At 32.9% G+C, this 18,857-nt stretch overlaps 3 protein-coding genes across 3 annotated transcripts; all 3 read left to right on the forward strand.

The window, feature by feature from the left end:
* Window positions 1-2,339: 2,339 nt before the first annotated feature.
* On the forward strand, window positions 2,340-3,770 carry LOC132734798 (uncharacterized). The gene has a single exon (XM_060721652.1). It carries the CDS (start codon window positions 2,340-2,342, stop codon window positions 3,768-3,770), a length of 1,431 nt encoding a protein of 476 aa, XP_060577635.1.
* A 2,978-nt stretch (window positions 3,771-6,748) lies between these two features.
* On the forward strand, window positions 6,749-9,383 carry LOC132734805 (uncharacterized). Its single transcript, XM_060721659.1, has 2 exons — window positions 6,749-6,858; window positions 7,880-9,383. The coding sequence occupies exons 1-2, from the start codon at window positions 6,822-6,824 to the stop codon at window positions 8,689-8,691; spliced, it is 849 nt and encodes a 282-aa protein (XP_060577642.1). The 5' UTR covers window positions 6,749-6,821; the 3' UTR covers window positions 8,692-9,383.
* A 1,293-nt stretch (window positions 9,384-10,676) lies between these two features.
* Window positions 10,677-11,837, forward strand: LOC132734800 (uncharacterized). Its single transcript, XM_060721653.1, has one exon. The coding sequence runs from the start codon at window positions 10,677-10,679 to the stop codon at window positions 11,835-11,837; it is 1,161 nt and encodes a 386-aa protein (XP_060577636.1).
* The last annotated feature ends 7,020 nt before the right edge of the window (window positions 11,838-18,857 follow it).

Raw genomic sequence — 18,857 nt, forward strand, 5'->3', positions numbered from 1 at the left:
ACATATCAACTCTGAACTATACTATTTATAATGCCTTCTTATCTATCTGGCAATGAAAATGAATAATTGAAGACTTAAATCAAAAGTTAAACATAACCTTACTAGTAAAAGTTATAATTATGTATTTTATAAAAAAAGGATTTCTATTAAAAATTGCACAGCTTGACTAGTATTTTGTATATACTAGGGGTATGAGGTGGAGGTACTAGTTAAGCCTTCTGGCATGGCATGGCTACGTGTCGTACACCTACACAGGTTATATTTTACAATGTACTTTAAATGTGGAATGTAAAATATAAATGTTGTTCCATATATACAGAAATATATCTATTTATCTTATAATAAGTACTAAACTCAATTTTGTATAACCCATCAATGACACTGATTATCAAGTGAGACAGTTTCAGATTTAGGTAGTCAATTGGGGTGTATTTCGGTAAATTTACCTACCGGTGTAAACAAACGCCGAATAACTATGAATAAATTAATTTGTTATTATTACGCACAAAAAATAATACTTAAAGTTTTGCGATTCTTTATGATAATGTTGCATTTTAAATATATTAATTTTCGCAATTCATATCAGCTCTGGAGAATCTTTTTGTTGATCAAAAATATCGTTCATTTTCATAGAAAACAGAAAAGCTACGGCAAATAAAGTACGAGTGAGTAGTAATCGAATGTTTAAGAAAAGGCTGAAAAACAAAAAGTTGGGTTTGTTGTTAATATTATCAACAAAATAAATTGTACATGAAATCATATGTACTGTATATTTTTGTATTTTGATATATCTTTGTTTTGGTCATAACGTTGTGATATTTAGTTTACGATTGTATAAATATTTTTAATACAACTTTATTCTTAGAGACAAGTAAACTAAAGATTACGAATTTGTCCTTAAATTTCATAACAGCCAGTGTTTCCACCAATGAAAAACACCCTCTTTTAGCTGAAGATTTTGTAACTAACAATTTCATTTGTTACAAATCTAGGTCAAAATCCATTTTAATACAGCTACGCCGAAAAACCGCCTTTAAAATCTAAGTTTTAATCGTGTTTGTTCAAGACTGACAGGAAGAGATAAGTGTAACCCTCGAGCATCGCTTAGACTTCAACATTTAAATCAGATGACGTATGGTGATAGAGATTATATTTTAAATGATACAGTTTTTCAGAAAGTGGACCTAAACCTACATTTATAATTATATATATTAAAATGAGAAATATCTGTTACAGTCTATAAAGCTATAAATCAGGGTTGCATTTGTAGAAAGTCCTAGGTCTAAAATATGTCTTAAGACCAAAACTTAGACAATTTTCTTTTCAAAGAAAATGTCCTAACTTATGACTCTTATGTTAAGATTCTTGAATTTCTGTATAGCGATTCAGATGAACATTTACATATTGCAGATTGAAAGGCGTGTCATTGTCTTATGTAACTTTTCTCATGAGAATTAATTAAATAATCTATTAAAGGATTATGGAAAGAACATAATTTTACTGCGGATAGATTTTCTAAAAATAATTCGTTTAGATTTTTTTTATAGCTTTTAATGTGAGTTACGTTTTTTAGTCGGGCATATGAACATGAAACACACACGCACGCACGCACACACACACACGCGCGCGCACCATGCTTTATTTAGAGACAGTTTAGTAATTGATAATTACTACTGAGATAACCAGTCAAGTAATGTGCACCGATGGCAACCGCAAATCTTGATGGTATTGATTGAAAACGGCAAATTAACGAACTAATAACAGTCAGTCAGATCATATATTCGAACATATGTGCACAATTTTGTCAACAAAACTGTTAACGTATGTGTTACATTATACTAGAATATCATTGCTGGTCTTTAACATTTTTTTCCATAAAATACTGCCTCATGAAAAGTGAAACAAAAACATTTTTCATAAAAAACATTTAAAATTGTGCGAATGTTAAAAGAACCTCATAAATCCAAAATTGCAAGGTTTATAAATGCTGTTACACTTAATGATTTTGGAAAGTACTTGATTCACTAACTTTTACGCGTGACTGAAGTGGTAGTACAGTATAACACACATATATATATATGATGCTATGTCATATATTGATTGGTTGTGTAAACATACGCTAAATTTATACAGACAAAGATTGTACAACGTTTTTTACGCTGCTGCTTATAAAAGCTGGATTTGGATTTTAAAGTTTAAACACGCAGTCCCGTTAATATGAAAGAAAATGGAAAATGATGCAGGGATTTTAAAAGATCAATCGCATTTTCTCGGCCATTTCCGTCAACACTATGGCATATGTGTACAGGTTTACACTTTTCATGCTGTAATATAACACAATGGCGTCATATTTTTCTTCAATTCTGTTCCATGCAATGGATTGTATTGGATTCTCCAGACAAATGATTCTACTAAGATCAGATATAGCTAACAATATGTATGAAACAGTAAGCGAAAACTGTGCAGAATATCTTTGCATGGAAGTAATACTCGCTGGAAGTAAATCGGAGGGAGTAACTCAAACGAACGCAAGTGACAATGATCTTATGCTTGTTCTAAGAAAATGTATCTGTGTAGATACAGGTCGTCAGGAAAATGACTTCATCGTCCTTGAAGCAATAACAAAAGACTGTCCTCCTGGCTATACACAGTTACGTCTTGTGAATGATGGAAATATGGACATCCCTGATATATTTTACATGGCATCTGAATATGACATTATTAAAGGTGTTCTTTTATTAAAAAGCGCTGGGTTTCACAAGTTCTTTACTCTTGTTAGCGCAGATATTCCTTCATTTGACGGACTCGAGCAAAAATATACGGCTATAAACGGGCCAGCATTCTCTATGATTGTTGAGCGATCGAATTACCTTGGAATCAAATCAGCTAAAATCTATAACGACCACGTGCTTGCAATGCCCTATTATTCATTCACAATTCTGACAGAGTGGAAAAATCGTGTCAGACATTACGAATGGCCGCCTGCAAGTTTGATACACGACGTGTCAACTATGGAAGGCTTTGTAGTCCCAATAGGTCATAAACTTAGCGAAGAACAGCACTTTGAATGGAGAATATGTTACACTACAGCTGAACGGCAGTTGATAACTAGTTTAAATGAGACGCAGCTGAAACTGTATATTGTGATTAAAATGGTGAACAAAAATGTCATTAAACCAGTGCTTGATTGCGTCACCTCATATATGCTTAAAAATGTTATTCTATGGGTAACGGAATGTTCGCCCCTATGTATTCAACATTCTTCTTATCTTACCCGTTTTATGATACAAAGTTTATGGTTCCTGTTACATTGTTTGCTTAATAATCATCTCCCAAATTACATGATACCATCTCGAAACCTCTTACTCGGAAAGATGAAAAGTGATCAAAAGCAAACACTTACTCGATTATTAGGTGATCTGATAAACGAAGGGGACACAATAGTTCTCAGGTGTGATAAACTAAAAAATGCTATGTTTATTTTGGTCAGTAATCAGTCACTTGCATTTGCATTTAAAGTTTGGCGTGATGAAGTCGAAAAACTGATTCTTGAAATTAATAGAAACATTACGATTAAGACACGACCGGATATGATATTGCGGTCAAGTTATATTTATGATATGTGCTATGAATATTGGAAAGATGAGTCTTACATGGTAAATATCTTTCGTTTATATTCCCTGCTGAATGTAGACATCTTTTCACTGACTCAAAACGGCATACAGAATTTTCAGGACATAGTCACGTGTCTGGATAATTTGTTGTCATGAAAGAAAGGAATACCGCACATGGATAAAGCCGTTAATCTGCACATACAATCGTGCACATGCATATCATATTAAAGATAAAGTAAGATCATTCAAGTAATTTAAGTGTCTTTTTTATTTCAGTCTTTGAAGAAGTTCAGGTCAGGATGCCCTCATACGGTTTTATATATATGTTATTCAATTTGTCTAGTAAGGAATCACGTAAATGAAGGATTTGTATCCTCATATAACTGGAAAATGTATACATTGTATTAAAACTTAACTTCCTTGAGGCTCGTTTGTTTTGAAGTACATGTTTTCCTACATGTACTACAACTTATAATATCAACATCAACAATTAGCATGCTAATTAGTGTACATCTAACCATGATCTATAAATAGGACATTGTCGTAATAAATGTATGAAACAATACAGTTTCTATGATCATATGATGATGTAACATTTAGCATTATGTAAAAGAACATAGCATATGTTATGATATCATGTAATATCAATATAAGATATGACACAAAGTATTAACAAAATAGCATATCACACCATGTAATAACGCCATAGCGTATATTTGCAGGCATACAATTACACAGAAACGTATGGCATCATAGCGTAGAACATTAAATAATTTACACGATATCCCATACTTTCCTCTTTCGTAATTGTTTATCTTCATGTACATGTATTCGAGATTCTGCAAATGTTTGTATCTTTGGATGCAACAGTGTATTTCCGAATAATATTTATTGCGTAGCATTTTTTCCCCTCTCTAAATGATTGTTTTGTGCGTCTCTGAATATATTATGGAAATTGTAATCTTACTCACTCTTGTTTCAGGTCTCTTTTTTGGTACTTTGTCATCAACGGCTTCTTTCTAACCCTTTATCAATCGTTGTAATTATGAAAATATACAACAATCGGTCAAGTTGTCTATTTCACGGTCTGCGATCCTTCCTAGTGCCCGACAGTCCAAAGTGTTCTTTGCAATAGAAAGAGCATCGAACACGATTCTATCTGATTTGTACGAGGGGCGTAGCCCCCGAGTATTAACCAGACTGCCGAGTGTTTTAATGTTCTATCTATTTTGTAACGTTCCCTGTTGTCACAATATTAAACCCCAGAAAAAAAATTAACTAAATAAACAAGCATCTAAATATTATATCTCTGTCGCTTTCCTTTTCTATGCCGTCACAATAAGTAAACCCCAGTACAAATGAGCCAATCAACGGGCATGCTCTGGTAACTAATACCTGAACTCCAGTTAACGCACTGTGCATGCATATGTATACGATTTAACTCTGACACATTTTCAATAGAAAGGTCCCCAAACTATGATACAACAAATGTTATATCGCCTGCATTGATTTCAATAATGTTGGTTATCATATCCACAATTATTGCCCTTGAATCAATCTTGAGTACATTATCCGAGACAACTTTTTGCAGACTTGACCATTGTCTAACAAAATTACATCAACGAGTCTATATCATTTTTGCATTTTACGTCCGAACGATGCCATAGAAGATCTGTGTCCATATAAAGTTATACGTTTTACATTTGCCTTATCACGCAATGGAGAACCGAGAGTGCACTCATATACATATATCACAATCCTTTAAAAGATTTACTGGACAGTTCACACACCTGCTTTCATTTCCTCTTATTCTAAAAATACTACATAAGTTCAAATACATTCATTCGTGACATGAAATATCTAATTATTTCTTTTAAAGGCCATTTTCAAGTACCAAATACAATACCTATAACATACTTTTGGTTTTAAGAAGCAGTTTAATTGGTATAATCAAATTTCAGATAGACAAAATAAATACAATGTATAATGACTTGCTTATTTGCATTCACGGATAACAGTTGGAAGTACGAGTTAACTAAAGCAGAACAATTTTTTAAAAAAAAGAAAGAGACAGTGTCGTTCATGGTGAAAATCTTTGCTCAATAAGTATGATTATTCAGCGATAATTAAGTTATAAATGCGAGATAAATGCCGCCTCTTAATATTTAAAGTACAACCATACTGTCGAAAATTTATTGCTAATAGTCCAATTTTAGGAGCTAATTTAAAGATTTGTAAATTCAATGATGCATTAAAATACACTACTAAAGCTTACTAAATTACTGTTGACTTAACAATTCTATTTAAATAACATGTACGATAAACCTGCCATTTTTGGCACATCAAATTGGCAAATGATGTAGACTTTATTTAAATACAAGACATAAGAATAGATTTTGACCAAACTACGTTTCGATGTTTTACACGGAAAATATGCGTATAGTGTGCGTTTACTTTGTGTAAGAAATACTTGCATGTTGGATGCTACTTAAGCCGGTGTTAGAGGGCGCGGACGGAAGTTTGCTCTTACCACAACCGTCCATGACCATACCCGATCAAACCGAGGCTGCAACATTTTCAGTTATTTCGTTTTTAGTGTTTTATAGGGTTTCTTTTATTTCTCTATTTTTTGCATATCTCAACCCTTATTTGCAAACATTTTTTTTCTTTAACAAAAAGATATATTCGTAATAAGGAACTGTTCAAAATAGAGGATATGAGTCATTTAAAACTGCACGTTTGTAACGTCGCTTTTCATTGGATAATTGTGACGATTATATTTTTAGTTTTAAATACACGGCTGCTGTCGATTCATGAAAAAATTTTTACTTTAAAAATAATGTTTGCTGTATTATAAATTCGTTATAAAGATTGTTGACAGGTTATATGACCGTATATATAAACGGCTGTTTGCAATGTAACCCTCGCCTAGCGGCTCGGGTTATATTTACAAAAAGCCGGTTAAATAGGGCAATATAACCTGTCAACAATCTTTAAAACTAATAATGTATTGGTAGTGAAGTATGTCACCAACAGCAAACGAGTTTATAAATAGTACATTAATGGTATTTAATAGATCTATATATAGATCCATTTAACATCGTGAGTATGAGTCACAAAATGTAATACGAATTTGAAACCATATGTGTAGAGTCGTGATAATTACCAAAATCTTTAAATTTTGGCGTTCCTAAAATGGATTAGCTGATGAAAGGACAAAGTGTGGATGTTAGTGAAACAGATTGTGAATATTAAATCTCACTTTCATTATGTATCATTACACCATTGATTTTATATATCAAGTTTTATATTATTTTCTGTAACAAGAAGTTTATTGATTTACAAGAATAATTCATTTCAAGCGAGATATGAATAATTATTGGAATTGTAAGTTTTCCAATCAGATAATATTAAAATAATACTCAATCCGAACGAATTTAAAATTGTTGCAGAATGTTGTGCAAGATGTGTATTTTGAAATAATTAATGTAATAAATTGATGAAATAACATGTACAACTTTCACGCGAACGAATTGATCCGACTTATTCATTGCGATGCCTTTCTTTAAGTACGACTTTATGTAAACGAGTTCTTAAAAACAAAACAAAAACAACAACAACAACAAAAAACCTTCAAAAGTAACTCGTTATGTTTAAAGGAAACTTTTAACAAATATACAAGAACGACTGGGCGATTTTATAATAACTAATTCATTGTCCCAAGACATTTTTTATCATTTAACACGTATGACTGCATTCAAACGAATTTTAAATGGAATTTTTAATATGATACATTCAGTTGTTAGGCATTTTTGTTTGATTTACAAGAACGATTGAATTCGGACGAATTTAATTGTCTTATTTGTTTTAAAACACAAAAACGTTTCATGGCTAAGTTTGATAAATTAACAAGTACGATTTCATTCCAAATGCTACAAGTAACTTATTCAATGTATAGGCAAGTTATGATATAAACAAGTATGACTCCATTCGAACGAATTTTAAATTATTCAATGTTATGTAATGTTATAGAACTGTGTTAGTTTTATGTAGAGCAAGTGCAACATCATTCAATATAAAAGATAAAATTTAATCCTTATAAATTCTATACAATACATCTATGTAAGTACGCGTTATTCGTCAGCTGTGTGGATTCACAACTTACTTTTTACAGAGGCTCCTTTAAAATTTTCTTTTCTTCACTTGTTATAAAATATTCAACAAACAATGCTGAAACACATCACCATATTGATTTGTTTCAACAGGTTTCATGATGGCGTCATATTTTTCAACATTAGTTAGTGGGGCCATGGACTGTATAGGTTACTCAGAACAAAGTATTATATTAAGAGCGAAGACTTTTAAAGAGTTCTATGATATTTTGAGTCAACACGTCGAAGAAACTTTTCATATGGAAATAATTTTAGCCGGGAGTAAATCAGAAGGAGTTGTACCATACCATGCCAGCGACCTTGACATTATGTGTATTTTACAATCCTGCATTTATGTTGATCAAGGTCAGTTAGAAGACAAGCTTACCGTAATCGAAACTTATATGAAAAATTGTCCATCGGGATATACCAAATTACGACCATTACATATCGAAAATACAGGCATATCTTTAATGTTGTATTTATTCTCTGTGTATGGAATTTCTAATGGTGTTTTGTTTTTGAAAAGCGTTGCTCTTTCAGAAATTCTCTTAAAATATTCCGACAATTTTCTTCATTTCTATGACGGATACAATGGAGTAAATAAATCTCTATCTGGACCCGCTTTGGCTATAACTTATCAGCCTAGTGTAGTTATGGACGTGCAACAAAGTAATGTTTATAGCGATCAAGTTCTTGCCATACGTTACTATTCGTCTAGCATCATGCAGGAATGGGCGGAGCGTAACAGGCAGTTTGATTGGCCGCCGCCTGATGTCATAGAAGATGTTTCTACAACAGAAGGATATGTTGTACCTGTCGGACATAAGCTCAGCGAAGGACAAAGCCTCGAATGGAGAATATGCTTTACTACTGGGGAATGTAAATTGGTCGCAAGTTTTAATGCAACACAACTTAAGTTGTAAGATTTGTTAAAACTGACTGTGAAAGAAATCCTGAAACCAGCAGTTGACTGTGTCAGCTCCTACATGGTAAAGAATCTTGTATTTTGGCTAATGGAACATAATCCAACGTTTGTCTTCACCCCATCAATTCTGACGAAATGTGTCATACACGCTTTATGGTTTTTATTCGACTGTCTACGTAATAACAATCTACCAAATTACATGATACCTAATAGAAACCTTTTCATTGGAAAGGTACAGGCAAACAAAAACAAGGAGTTAAAAACCTTGTAAGAGAACTTTTAAACGAGGGTGAGACACTTGTCTTTAGATTTGAAAAGCTGAAGAATGCTGTATATGTATATGAAAGCAATCGTTGCTTGGCAACAAGAGTGCAGTCGTGGCGAGACGAAATCGAACAGTTATTGCTGATTATCAACTTGAAATTCACACAAAACACAACGAAAAAAATGAGGTTTCAGGGAAGCCTTTTTTATGATGTTGTGTTTGAATATTGTAAAGACGATTCATACATGCCAGTTATAGATAGACTAGTATACCTTTTAAATTTTAATGTTTCAGCAATACTGACAAATGGTACCAATGGTATTAAAGACATGGATAAATGGTTGCATAATTTGTTATCATAATGAACTGAATCATACCATATTATCCATTTTTCGCTAAAAGTATTGGAGAAACGAAATTCAAATACATTTATGTCTGAATGAAAAGCTGAAGAATGCTGTATATGTATATGAAATCAATCGTTGTTTGGCAACAAGAGTGCAGTCGTGGCGAGACGAAATCGAACAGTTATTGCTGATTATCAACATGAAATTCATACGAAACACAACGAAAAAAATGAGGTTTCAGCGAAGCCTTTTTTATGATGTTGTGTTTGAATATTGTAAAGACGATTCATACATTCCAGTTATTGGTAGACTATTATACCTTTTACATTTTGATGTTTCAGCAATACTGACAAATGGTGCCAATGGTATTAAAGACATGGATACATGGCTGCATAATTTGTTATCATAATGAACTGAATCATACCATATTATCCATTTTTCGCTAAAAGTATTGAAGAAACGAAATACAAATACATTTATGTCTGAATGAAATTACAACGTTTGTAAATTTCTCTATGTAGTTTCACATCTTGTACACTAGCAAAAACCAAAGGAACTCTATGAAAAGCATACGTTCAATGCAAAGAAATAATAATTACGATGTAGAATTGCATTTCTAGAAGTATCTAGATAGACTTATACCACACAGTTACATGAAGCAAACGAACAAAAGATAATAATTCATTGCTTTTATTATTTCAGAAAGTACGAATAAATTTTTTTCAGGAAATAATTCAGCATAGAATATCATTTTATTGCTCAACAATCTTTTACACACATACATAAATATGTTTGTTTCTGCGGCAAATCATTCATTGCATCATTTGAAAGTTCTTACAGGTGATGATTTACATTATTACTGGTCTTTTACTTTGTAAGATCATAATGGAACTGAATGGCGTCCGTATAACCCCTGCCTTTTAAGTTTCCAGCATTTGGCACCCGTCCAATCTCCGTGAATCCAAATTTACGCCACATTTTCACATACGTGCCATTTGTCACAAACACTAAATTAAGAAAGCTAGCTCAATATTCTAGATCATGTGCGATTTTTAAATCGTTTTCTACCATAAACGACACATGCTGAACGAATTCCTATGTTCCGCTAAATGATATGAACAGATATTGATTGATTGATATACGCTCATTGTATACAGATAATTGTATACAGTCAATGAACCCTGAAAAAGGTAAACTTATACAAACTGGAGATATATTTAAAGTTTAAACACGTAGTCTCGTGATCGATTAACATATAAAGGAAAATGGAAGAGGAATGTTAATTTTTTTCACGGCGCTTTCCATAAATACTCGGATTATAAAATGGAGTATGTGTACAGGTTTACACTTTTCATGCTGTAATATTACACAATGGCGTCATATTTTTCTTCCCTTCTGTTCCATGCAATGGATTGTATCGGATTCTCCAGACAAATGATTCTACTAAGAGCAGATATAACTAACAAGATGTATGAAACAGTAAGCGAAAACTCTGCAAAATATTTTGGCCTGGAACTTATACTCGCTGGAAGTAAATCAGAAGGAATAACTCAAACAAACGAAAGTGACAATGATATAATGATTGTTCTTAGAAAATGTATCTGTGTAGATACAGGTCGTCAGGAAAATGACTTTATCGTCCTTGAAGCAATAACAAAAGACTGTCCACCTGGCTATACACAGTTACGTCTTGTGAATGATGAAAATATGGACATACCAGATATATTTTACATGTCATCTGAATATGACATTATTAAAGGTGTTCTTTTATTAAAAAGCGTTAGGATTCAGAAGTTCTTTTCTCTGATTAGCGCAGAATTCCCTTCATTAGACGGACTTAAGCAAAAATACACGGGTATTAACGGACCAGCAATCTCTACGATTGTCGAGAGATCGAATTATCTGGGAATTAATTTAGCTAAAGTCTTAAACGATTTCGTGCTTGCAATGCCTTATTATTCATCATCAATTCTGACAGAGTGGAAAAAACGTGTCAGACGTCATGAATGGCCGCCTGCAAGTTTGATACACGATGTGGCAACTATGGAAGGCTTTGTCGTCCCCATTGGTCATAAACTTAGCGAAGAACAGCACTTTGAATGGAGAATATGTTACACTACAGCTGAACGGAAATTGATAACTAGTTTGAACGAGACGCAGCTTAAACTGTATATTGTGATTAAAATGGTGAACGAATATGTCATTAAACCAGAAATTGATTGCATCACCTCATATATGCTTAAAAATGTGATTCTATGGATAACGGAATGTTCGCCTCTGTGCATTCAACGTCCTTCTTATCTTACTGGTTTTATTATACAAAGTTTATGGTTCCTGTTACATTGTTTGCATAATAATCATCTCCCAAATTACATGATACCATCTCGAAATTTACTCGGAAAGATGAAAATTGATCAGAAGCAAACACTTACTCGGTTGTTAGGTGATCTGATAAACGAAGGGGACATAATTGTTCTTAGATGTGATAAACTAACAAATGCTATGTTTTTTTGGCCTGTAATCAATCATTAGCATTTGCTTTTAAAGTTTGGCGAAATGAAGTCGAAAAATTGTTTCTTGAAATAAATAGAAAAATTGTAAGTAAGACAAGACCGGATATGGTATCGCGGTCAAGTTATGTGTATGATGTGTGTAATGAATATTTGAAAGATGAGTCTTCCATGGTAGATTTCTTTCGGTTTTTTGCTTTGCTGAATGTAGACATCTTTACACTGACTCAAAACGGCATGGATGACATTTTCACGTGGCTGAATAGTTTTTTATCATGAAAGAGAGCCGTAAATATGCACATTCGCGCATGCGCATAGACATCATTTTAAAACTAGAATAGGATCATTTAATAAATTTCTTGATGAATATGGGCTGCAAAATATTTAAAGTGTCTTTCTTTTCATTTCAGTCTTCGTAGAAGTTCATGACACGATTCCCTCATACCATTATATATGTTGTCAATTTGTATAGTAAAAGATTATTGAAGTGATGGTATAAATAAAAAGGAATTGTTTCCTCATATATGTAGAAAATGGATATTAAAACTAATTGTTGCTTTCTACACATAATTAAGAATCGAGAGTGCACTCAGATAAATATATCACAATATTTTAAAGCATTTACCGAATAGTTCACATTTATTCTTTTTTTTATATAACATAGTGGTCGGTTGCGCCATTTCAAACCCTCGAGAAATTTTATCGATTTATCATAAAATGTCGCGGGAAACTTACAAATCTGTGAGATTTTTCACCGAGATCGTACAAAATGTTCCGCGGAATGTATAAACCTCGATATTGGATTACAGTTAGTTGTTGGCTGGTTGCGTCCATAGTTTTACTCTACATTTTATCCCTCGTTTGTCTATAAAAAATCGATGAACAGAGAGAAATTTGTGACATTTTTGTGACAAGTGTTGCAGAAATTCTACAGAAAGTCGCGGGTAAAAAATGCTCAACTTTTCACCCGCAACATTTTGTAAGAAATCCGCGACTTTTTGCGCAGAGACTTTTTCTGGCATATAAAGTCGAGGCTTAATGCTCAAACTCAACTTTTTACAAACAAAATAATGCGGATTAAAATGGTCGCAGTCAGCTAATTAAAGTAGACATATACGAGAGGTTAGACTTTCTTTGTTGCGTAAAATACATGTATATTTGAGATATTGATTTGAAATTCTTACACTGCTTAGAAGAATCAATAGCAAATAAACAAAGAAAAATTCATGTTAGTAGCTTCTTGTATTACAACAATATTTAATTTTACATAAACACATGTCAGCGACAGCAGCGCACTCCAAAAAGTTATTGATGTCAACGTCATAATATTTAACGTACAACTTATGCTTCCACGTTACATGTACGAAGTCAATAACCATTACTGCTTCACAAAGTAATGTCCATCACTAATTGTTGTATGCGACTTAAACACTAATGATAGTGAAATATTATTTTCTCTGTTCGCCTGCTGTTTTTTTTTTCAAATGTTTTTGTTAGTGTCATTCCCAAATTAAAACAAAATTTTATGACCACACTATTTTCTGATTTCTGCGTGTCCGTCATTTTCCCATTGTAAACAATATCGTCGTCTAGCGTGTCTGGCGATTTCAACAAAAAATAACGGAAATGACGTCCATAATTTTGAAGAATTACTTTAATGACATCATAGAAGAAATTTGCGATGTTTAGTTTACATTAATTAGTAGTTTTTTAGCAAAAATATACGATGTCTAATTGCGCTTTTCTACCGTGCGCCGGGTGCCGTGTATGTGCTTATTTAAAAGCAATATAAAATCATTATTTATTGACGTAGTCAAAACGTGTTGATAATATTCTACAATGTATGCTGGTAAAATTTCATTACAATACACGTTGACGTTCAAAAGATATTTAAAATGTCCACGAATTTTTGGATAACCCCTCGTATTTGCGTGGCTTAGTTCTTAGTCCGGTTTCCTTCGTAAAACTCGACTTTTTTTGGCCGCAAGTGCGACAGCAAAACTCGAGAAATTCTCTTTCTAAACACATCCGCATTTCTTGAGAATCTATATAGGATAAAATGTCTATCAACAACAATCAGCAACTAGAATAAAATAATGAAACCATTTAAATTAGTATAAACATTGTGTTTTGTACTTTTATAGAAGTTTTAGATAGAAAACATTATTTTTTATACATTCTTTTACTTACTATGGTATTTCTTATGCTAAATTGTGCATAATCAAAAGGCAGAGTATGGTACTTAATATTTTCAAGAGATCAAAGCTATCCAATAAAAGTATTTGACAATTTCAACTTACATATAACTTAGAATCTTTATAAGAGCTACACAATCAAGAAGTAAAAAACATTGTAACATATTTTGAATTATGCACTTTAAGATGGAATATTTAAAATGGGTGTGGGAGTATAAATGTTTAGTAATTCTAAGTTATCTAATCAGTAAGTCTGTTCTTAATAAAAAAACTTGCATCTTGATGTAGTTCTGTTGAAACAAATTTCAAACATTGATAAGTTATCAAAGGTTCTTAGTGAAAAACTGGCATATCGATAAAGTTCTGTTCAAACATACTTCAAATATTGACAAGTTATCTTGTGTTCTTTGTGAAAGACTCGTGACTCGATGTTATATCATCAATAACAATTCCTTCTCCTTTTCTAATAAGATTTAGTCAGGATACCATCATTACCATGAGGCTCTAACATCGAAAAACTAATTAAACCCCATTGCAAAAGACAGTAAGTCCCCTTGACTATAATTTCTCTTACGTTTTCCTACAAGAAGATCACCCCTATCTTCCCTCATCACTCATGATATTACTGTTTCCATCAAACCATCGCGTCTGTTTTCTGAAATATTTGTTTTGAAAATTCCATGCTTCTTTTTGTTGGGTTGAAACCTACAAAGTAGTATAAAGGATAGGCCATTTGGTGACTTTCGAGGAAGACCCCGGTTGCTTCCCTGCATAATGTCAGGAACAAACCCCCGATGTTCCGTAACTGAGCTGGAAAAGAATCTGTAAACCCTTGCAGAGCTCAATTCTACAGCAGTGAAAGGCAAAGTCAAAGAAGACACCCCGAGTTCTTTTTATATATATTTGCTAAGAAGCACTTACCTAGTATTTTTTAAGTCATTTCCATTTATAAATGTGAGTGATTATTATTGCCTACAGACAGCTAAGTCTATATAAGATCATCAGATTCGTCAGACTGCTTACTTGGAATGTTCAATATTTAAATGTGAACTGTCTTGAGGTGAACAGGAAATGAAAGCTGAATTACAATTCAGGTGAATAGGATAGAAAGTAATATTTAAGAAAAAGTATATCAAATATTTTTAAATAAACATATACCTCTTCATTATATGTCCATGCAAGTATCCGCCATTTACTGCACAATTCTGCGTTACTTTTTGCACGATTCGTGCGTTATTTTCCAATTCCAGCGTTACTGGAAAGATATGGTGATAGTGGTTGTTGCATTTTACATATAACACGTACCATGCTACGTCACATTGATTGCTTAGTTTACCGTAAAATACCGGTAAATATTGTGCTGCTTATGAAAGCTGGAGATAAAGTTTGCATTAGGATTTTAAAGAGGAAACGCGTAGTGTTGTGATCCGTTAACGTTGATGCAGGGATTTCAAAAGATCACTCGTATCTTCTCGACCCTTTCCGTCAACAGTTGGATTATGAAATAGAATAACATGTATGCAGGTTTACACTTTTCATGCTGTAATATTACACAATGGCGTCATATTTTTCTTCCATTCTGTTTCATGCAATTGATTGTATTGGCTTCTCAAGACAAATGATACTACAAAGAGCTGATGATACTAACAAGATATATGAAACAGCGAGCAAAACTGTGCAGAATATTTTTACATGAAATTAATACGCGCTGGAAGTAACTTGGAGGGACTAACTCAAACGAACTCAACTGACACTGATATTATGTTTGTTCATAAATATATCAGACGAGTGTAGATACAGGTCGTCAGGAAAATGACACCATCGTCTTTGAAGCAATAACAAAAGACTGTCCACCTGTCCACTTTACACAGTTACGTTTGTAAACGATGGGAAATATAGCCATACCTGATGCATTTTAGATGGCGTCTGAATATGACATCGTCAAAGGTGTTCTTTATTAAAAAGTGCTTGGTTACATAAGTTCTTTAGTCTGATCAGCGCATAAATTCCTTCATTCGACGGGCTCGAGCATAAAAACACGGCTATTAATGGACCAGCATTCTCTATGATTGTTGAGCTATCGAATTGTTAAGGAATCAAATCAGCTTACATCTTCTACGATCACGTGCTTGAAATTCTTTAGTAATCATCGTCGATTCTGACACAGTGGAAAAATCGTGTCATACGCCACGAATGGCCGCCTGCAAGTTTGATACACGACGTGTTAACTTTGGAAAGCTGCTTTGTTGTCCCCATAGTGAATAACAACACTTTGAATGGAGAATATGTTACACTTCAGCTGAACGGCAGTTGATAACTAGTTTGAATGAGACGCAGCTTAAACTGTATAATGTGATTAAAATGGTGAACAAATATGTGATGTCATTAAACCAGTTATTGATAGCGTCACCTCATATATGCTAAAATGTTGATTCTATGGATAACGGAATGTTCACTTCTGTGTATACAACATCCTCCTTATCTTACTCTTTTTATGATACAATGTTTAATGTTCCTGTTACATTGTTTGCATAAAAATCATCTCCCAAATTACATGATACCATCTCGAAACCTCTTACCCGGAAAGGTGAAAATTGATCAAAAGCAAACACTTACTCGGTTGTTACATCAACTGATTAACGAAGGAGACAGAATTGTTCTCAAATGTTATAAAATAAGAAATGCTATGTTTATTGTGGTCAATAATCAGTCATTAACATTTGCATTTAAAGTCTGGCTGAAGTAGAAAAACCGATTCTGGAAAAATGGTAAAATAGTACGACAAAACCGGATATGATGTAGAATATTCAGGAAATTGTCACGTGGCTGGATAATTTATTGCCATGAAAGAAATTAAGGAATACCACACATGGATAAAGCCGTCAATATGCACACACATGCATATACATATCATATTAAAGATAAAATAGCTTCATTGAAGTATTCAAGTGTCTTTTTTCATTTCAGTGTTCGAAGAAGTTCATGTCAGTATGCCTTCATACGGTTATATATGTTATCAATTTGTCTATAAGTGATGAAATGAATTAAAAGGATTTGTATTCTCATATATCTGGAATATGTATACATTGTATTAAAACTTTTCTTTATGCTCGTTGTTTTGAAGAACATTTTTTCCTACATGTAGTACAACATAAAATATCAACATCAGCATAAGCATGCTCATTATTTTACGCCTAACTATAAATAGGCCATTGTCGTCATAAATTTATAAAATAATACAGTTTTCACTATCATATGATAATTTTACATTGCACATCGAGACAAACAACATAGCATGTTATAATATCATGAACATGTAATTACAAAATAACATATGACACAAATTTTTAACAAAATAGCAAATCGCATCATAAAATTACGCCATAGCGTATACTAGGAGGCATACAATATAATAATTACGTATCACATAATAGCATAGAACATTAATTAATTTTCATGATCCCCCATGATTTCCTCTTCCATAATTGTTTATTTGCATATTTTCGAAATTTTGCATTTTTTATATATATTTGGGTGTAACAGGTTCTTTTCCGAATTATATTTATTGCGTAGCATTTTTCCTGTCTAATTGTTTCGGGCGTCTCTGAATATAAAGGGAAATTGTAATCCGTTGTTTCAGGTCTCTGATATGGTACTTTATTTTTAATCTACGACTTCTCTTTAACCTTCTATCTATCCTTGATGATTGAATTGTACGATTATCGTTCATGCTTTTTTATCTCACTGTCCGTGACCCTTCAAAATGCCCCCACAGTCACAAGTGCTCTTTTAAATGTTAAATCGCGACATTGATCTCATTCACGTTGGTAATCATATCTGCACGTAATTACCTGGAATCAGTTTTGAGTACGTTACCTTAAAGATTTTCCTCACACCATTAACAACTTTTTGCAGATTTTGCCGTTGTCTTAAAGCAAATTGTTAGCTAAAGCAAAACAAAAAGAAGAACCCAAATAAGATGAAGGAAGAGACAGTCTCGTACATGGTGAAAATCTTTGCTTGATGAGAAAATTTGTATATAAAGTGATAATTAAGTTATAAATGCGAGATAAATGCCGCCTCTTAGTATTTAAAGTACAATCATATTGTCGATACTTAATTGTTAATAGTCCCATTTTAGGAGCTTGTAAATGTAACGATACATTAAAACCCTAACGTACAGATCACTTCTTAAGCTTACTAAATTGCTGTTGACTTAACAATTCTATTTAATTACCGTGTACGATAAGCCTGCCATTTTTGGCACATCAAATTGGTAAAGAATGTTGTATATTAGGTAATGGAACATACTCCAACGTTTGTCTTCATCCCATCAACTCTGACGAAATGTGTCATACACGCTTTATGGTTTTTATTCGACTGTCTACGTAATAACAATCTACTAAATTACATGATACCTAACAGAAACCTTTTCATTGGAAAGGTACAAGGCAAACAAAAACAGGGAGTTAAAAACCTTGTAAGAGAACTTTTAAACGAGGGTGAGACACTTGTCTTTAGATTTGAAAAGCTGAAGGATGCTGTATATGTATATGAAAGCAATCGTTGCTTGGCAACAAGAGTGCAGTCGTGGCGAGACGAAATCGAACAATATGGCGTTTCAGCGAAGCTTTTTTTATAATGTGCTGTTTGAATATTGTAAAGACGATTCATACATGCCAGTTACTAGTATACTTTTTAAATTGTGATGTTTCAGCATTACTGACAAATGATACCAATGGTATTAAGGACATTGATAAATGGTTGCATAATTTGTTATCATAATGAACTGAATCATACCATATTATCCATTTTTTGGTAAAAGTATTGGAGAAACGAAATACAAA

Source organism: Ruditapes philippinarum, unplaced genomic scaffold, assembly GCF_026571515.1.
Source record: "Ruditapes philippinarum isolate M1 unplaced genomic scaffold, ASM2657151v2 ctg1067_1_1_1_1, whole genome shotgun sequence".
Lineage (NCBI taxonomy): Eukaryota > Metazoa > Mollusca > Bivalvia > Venerida > Veneridae > Ruditapes > Ruditapes philippinarum.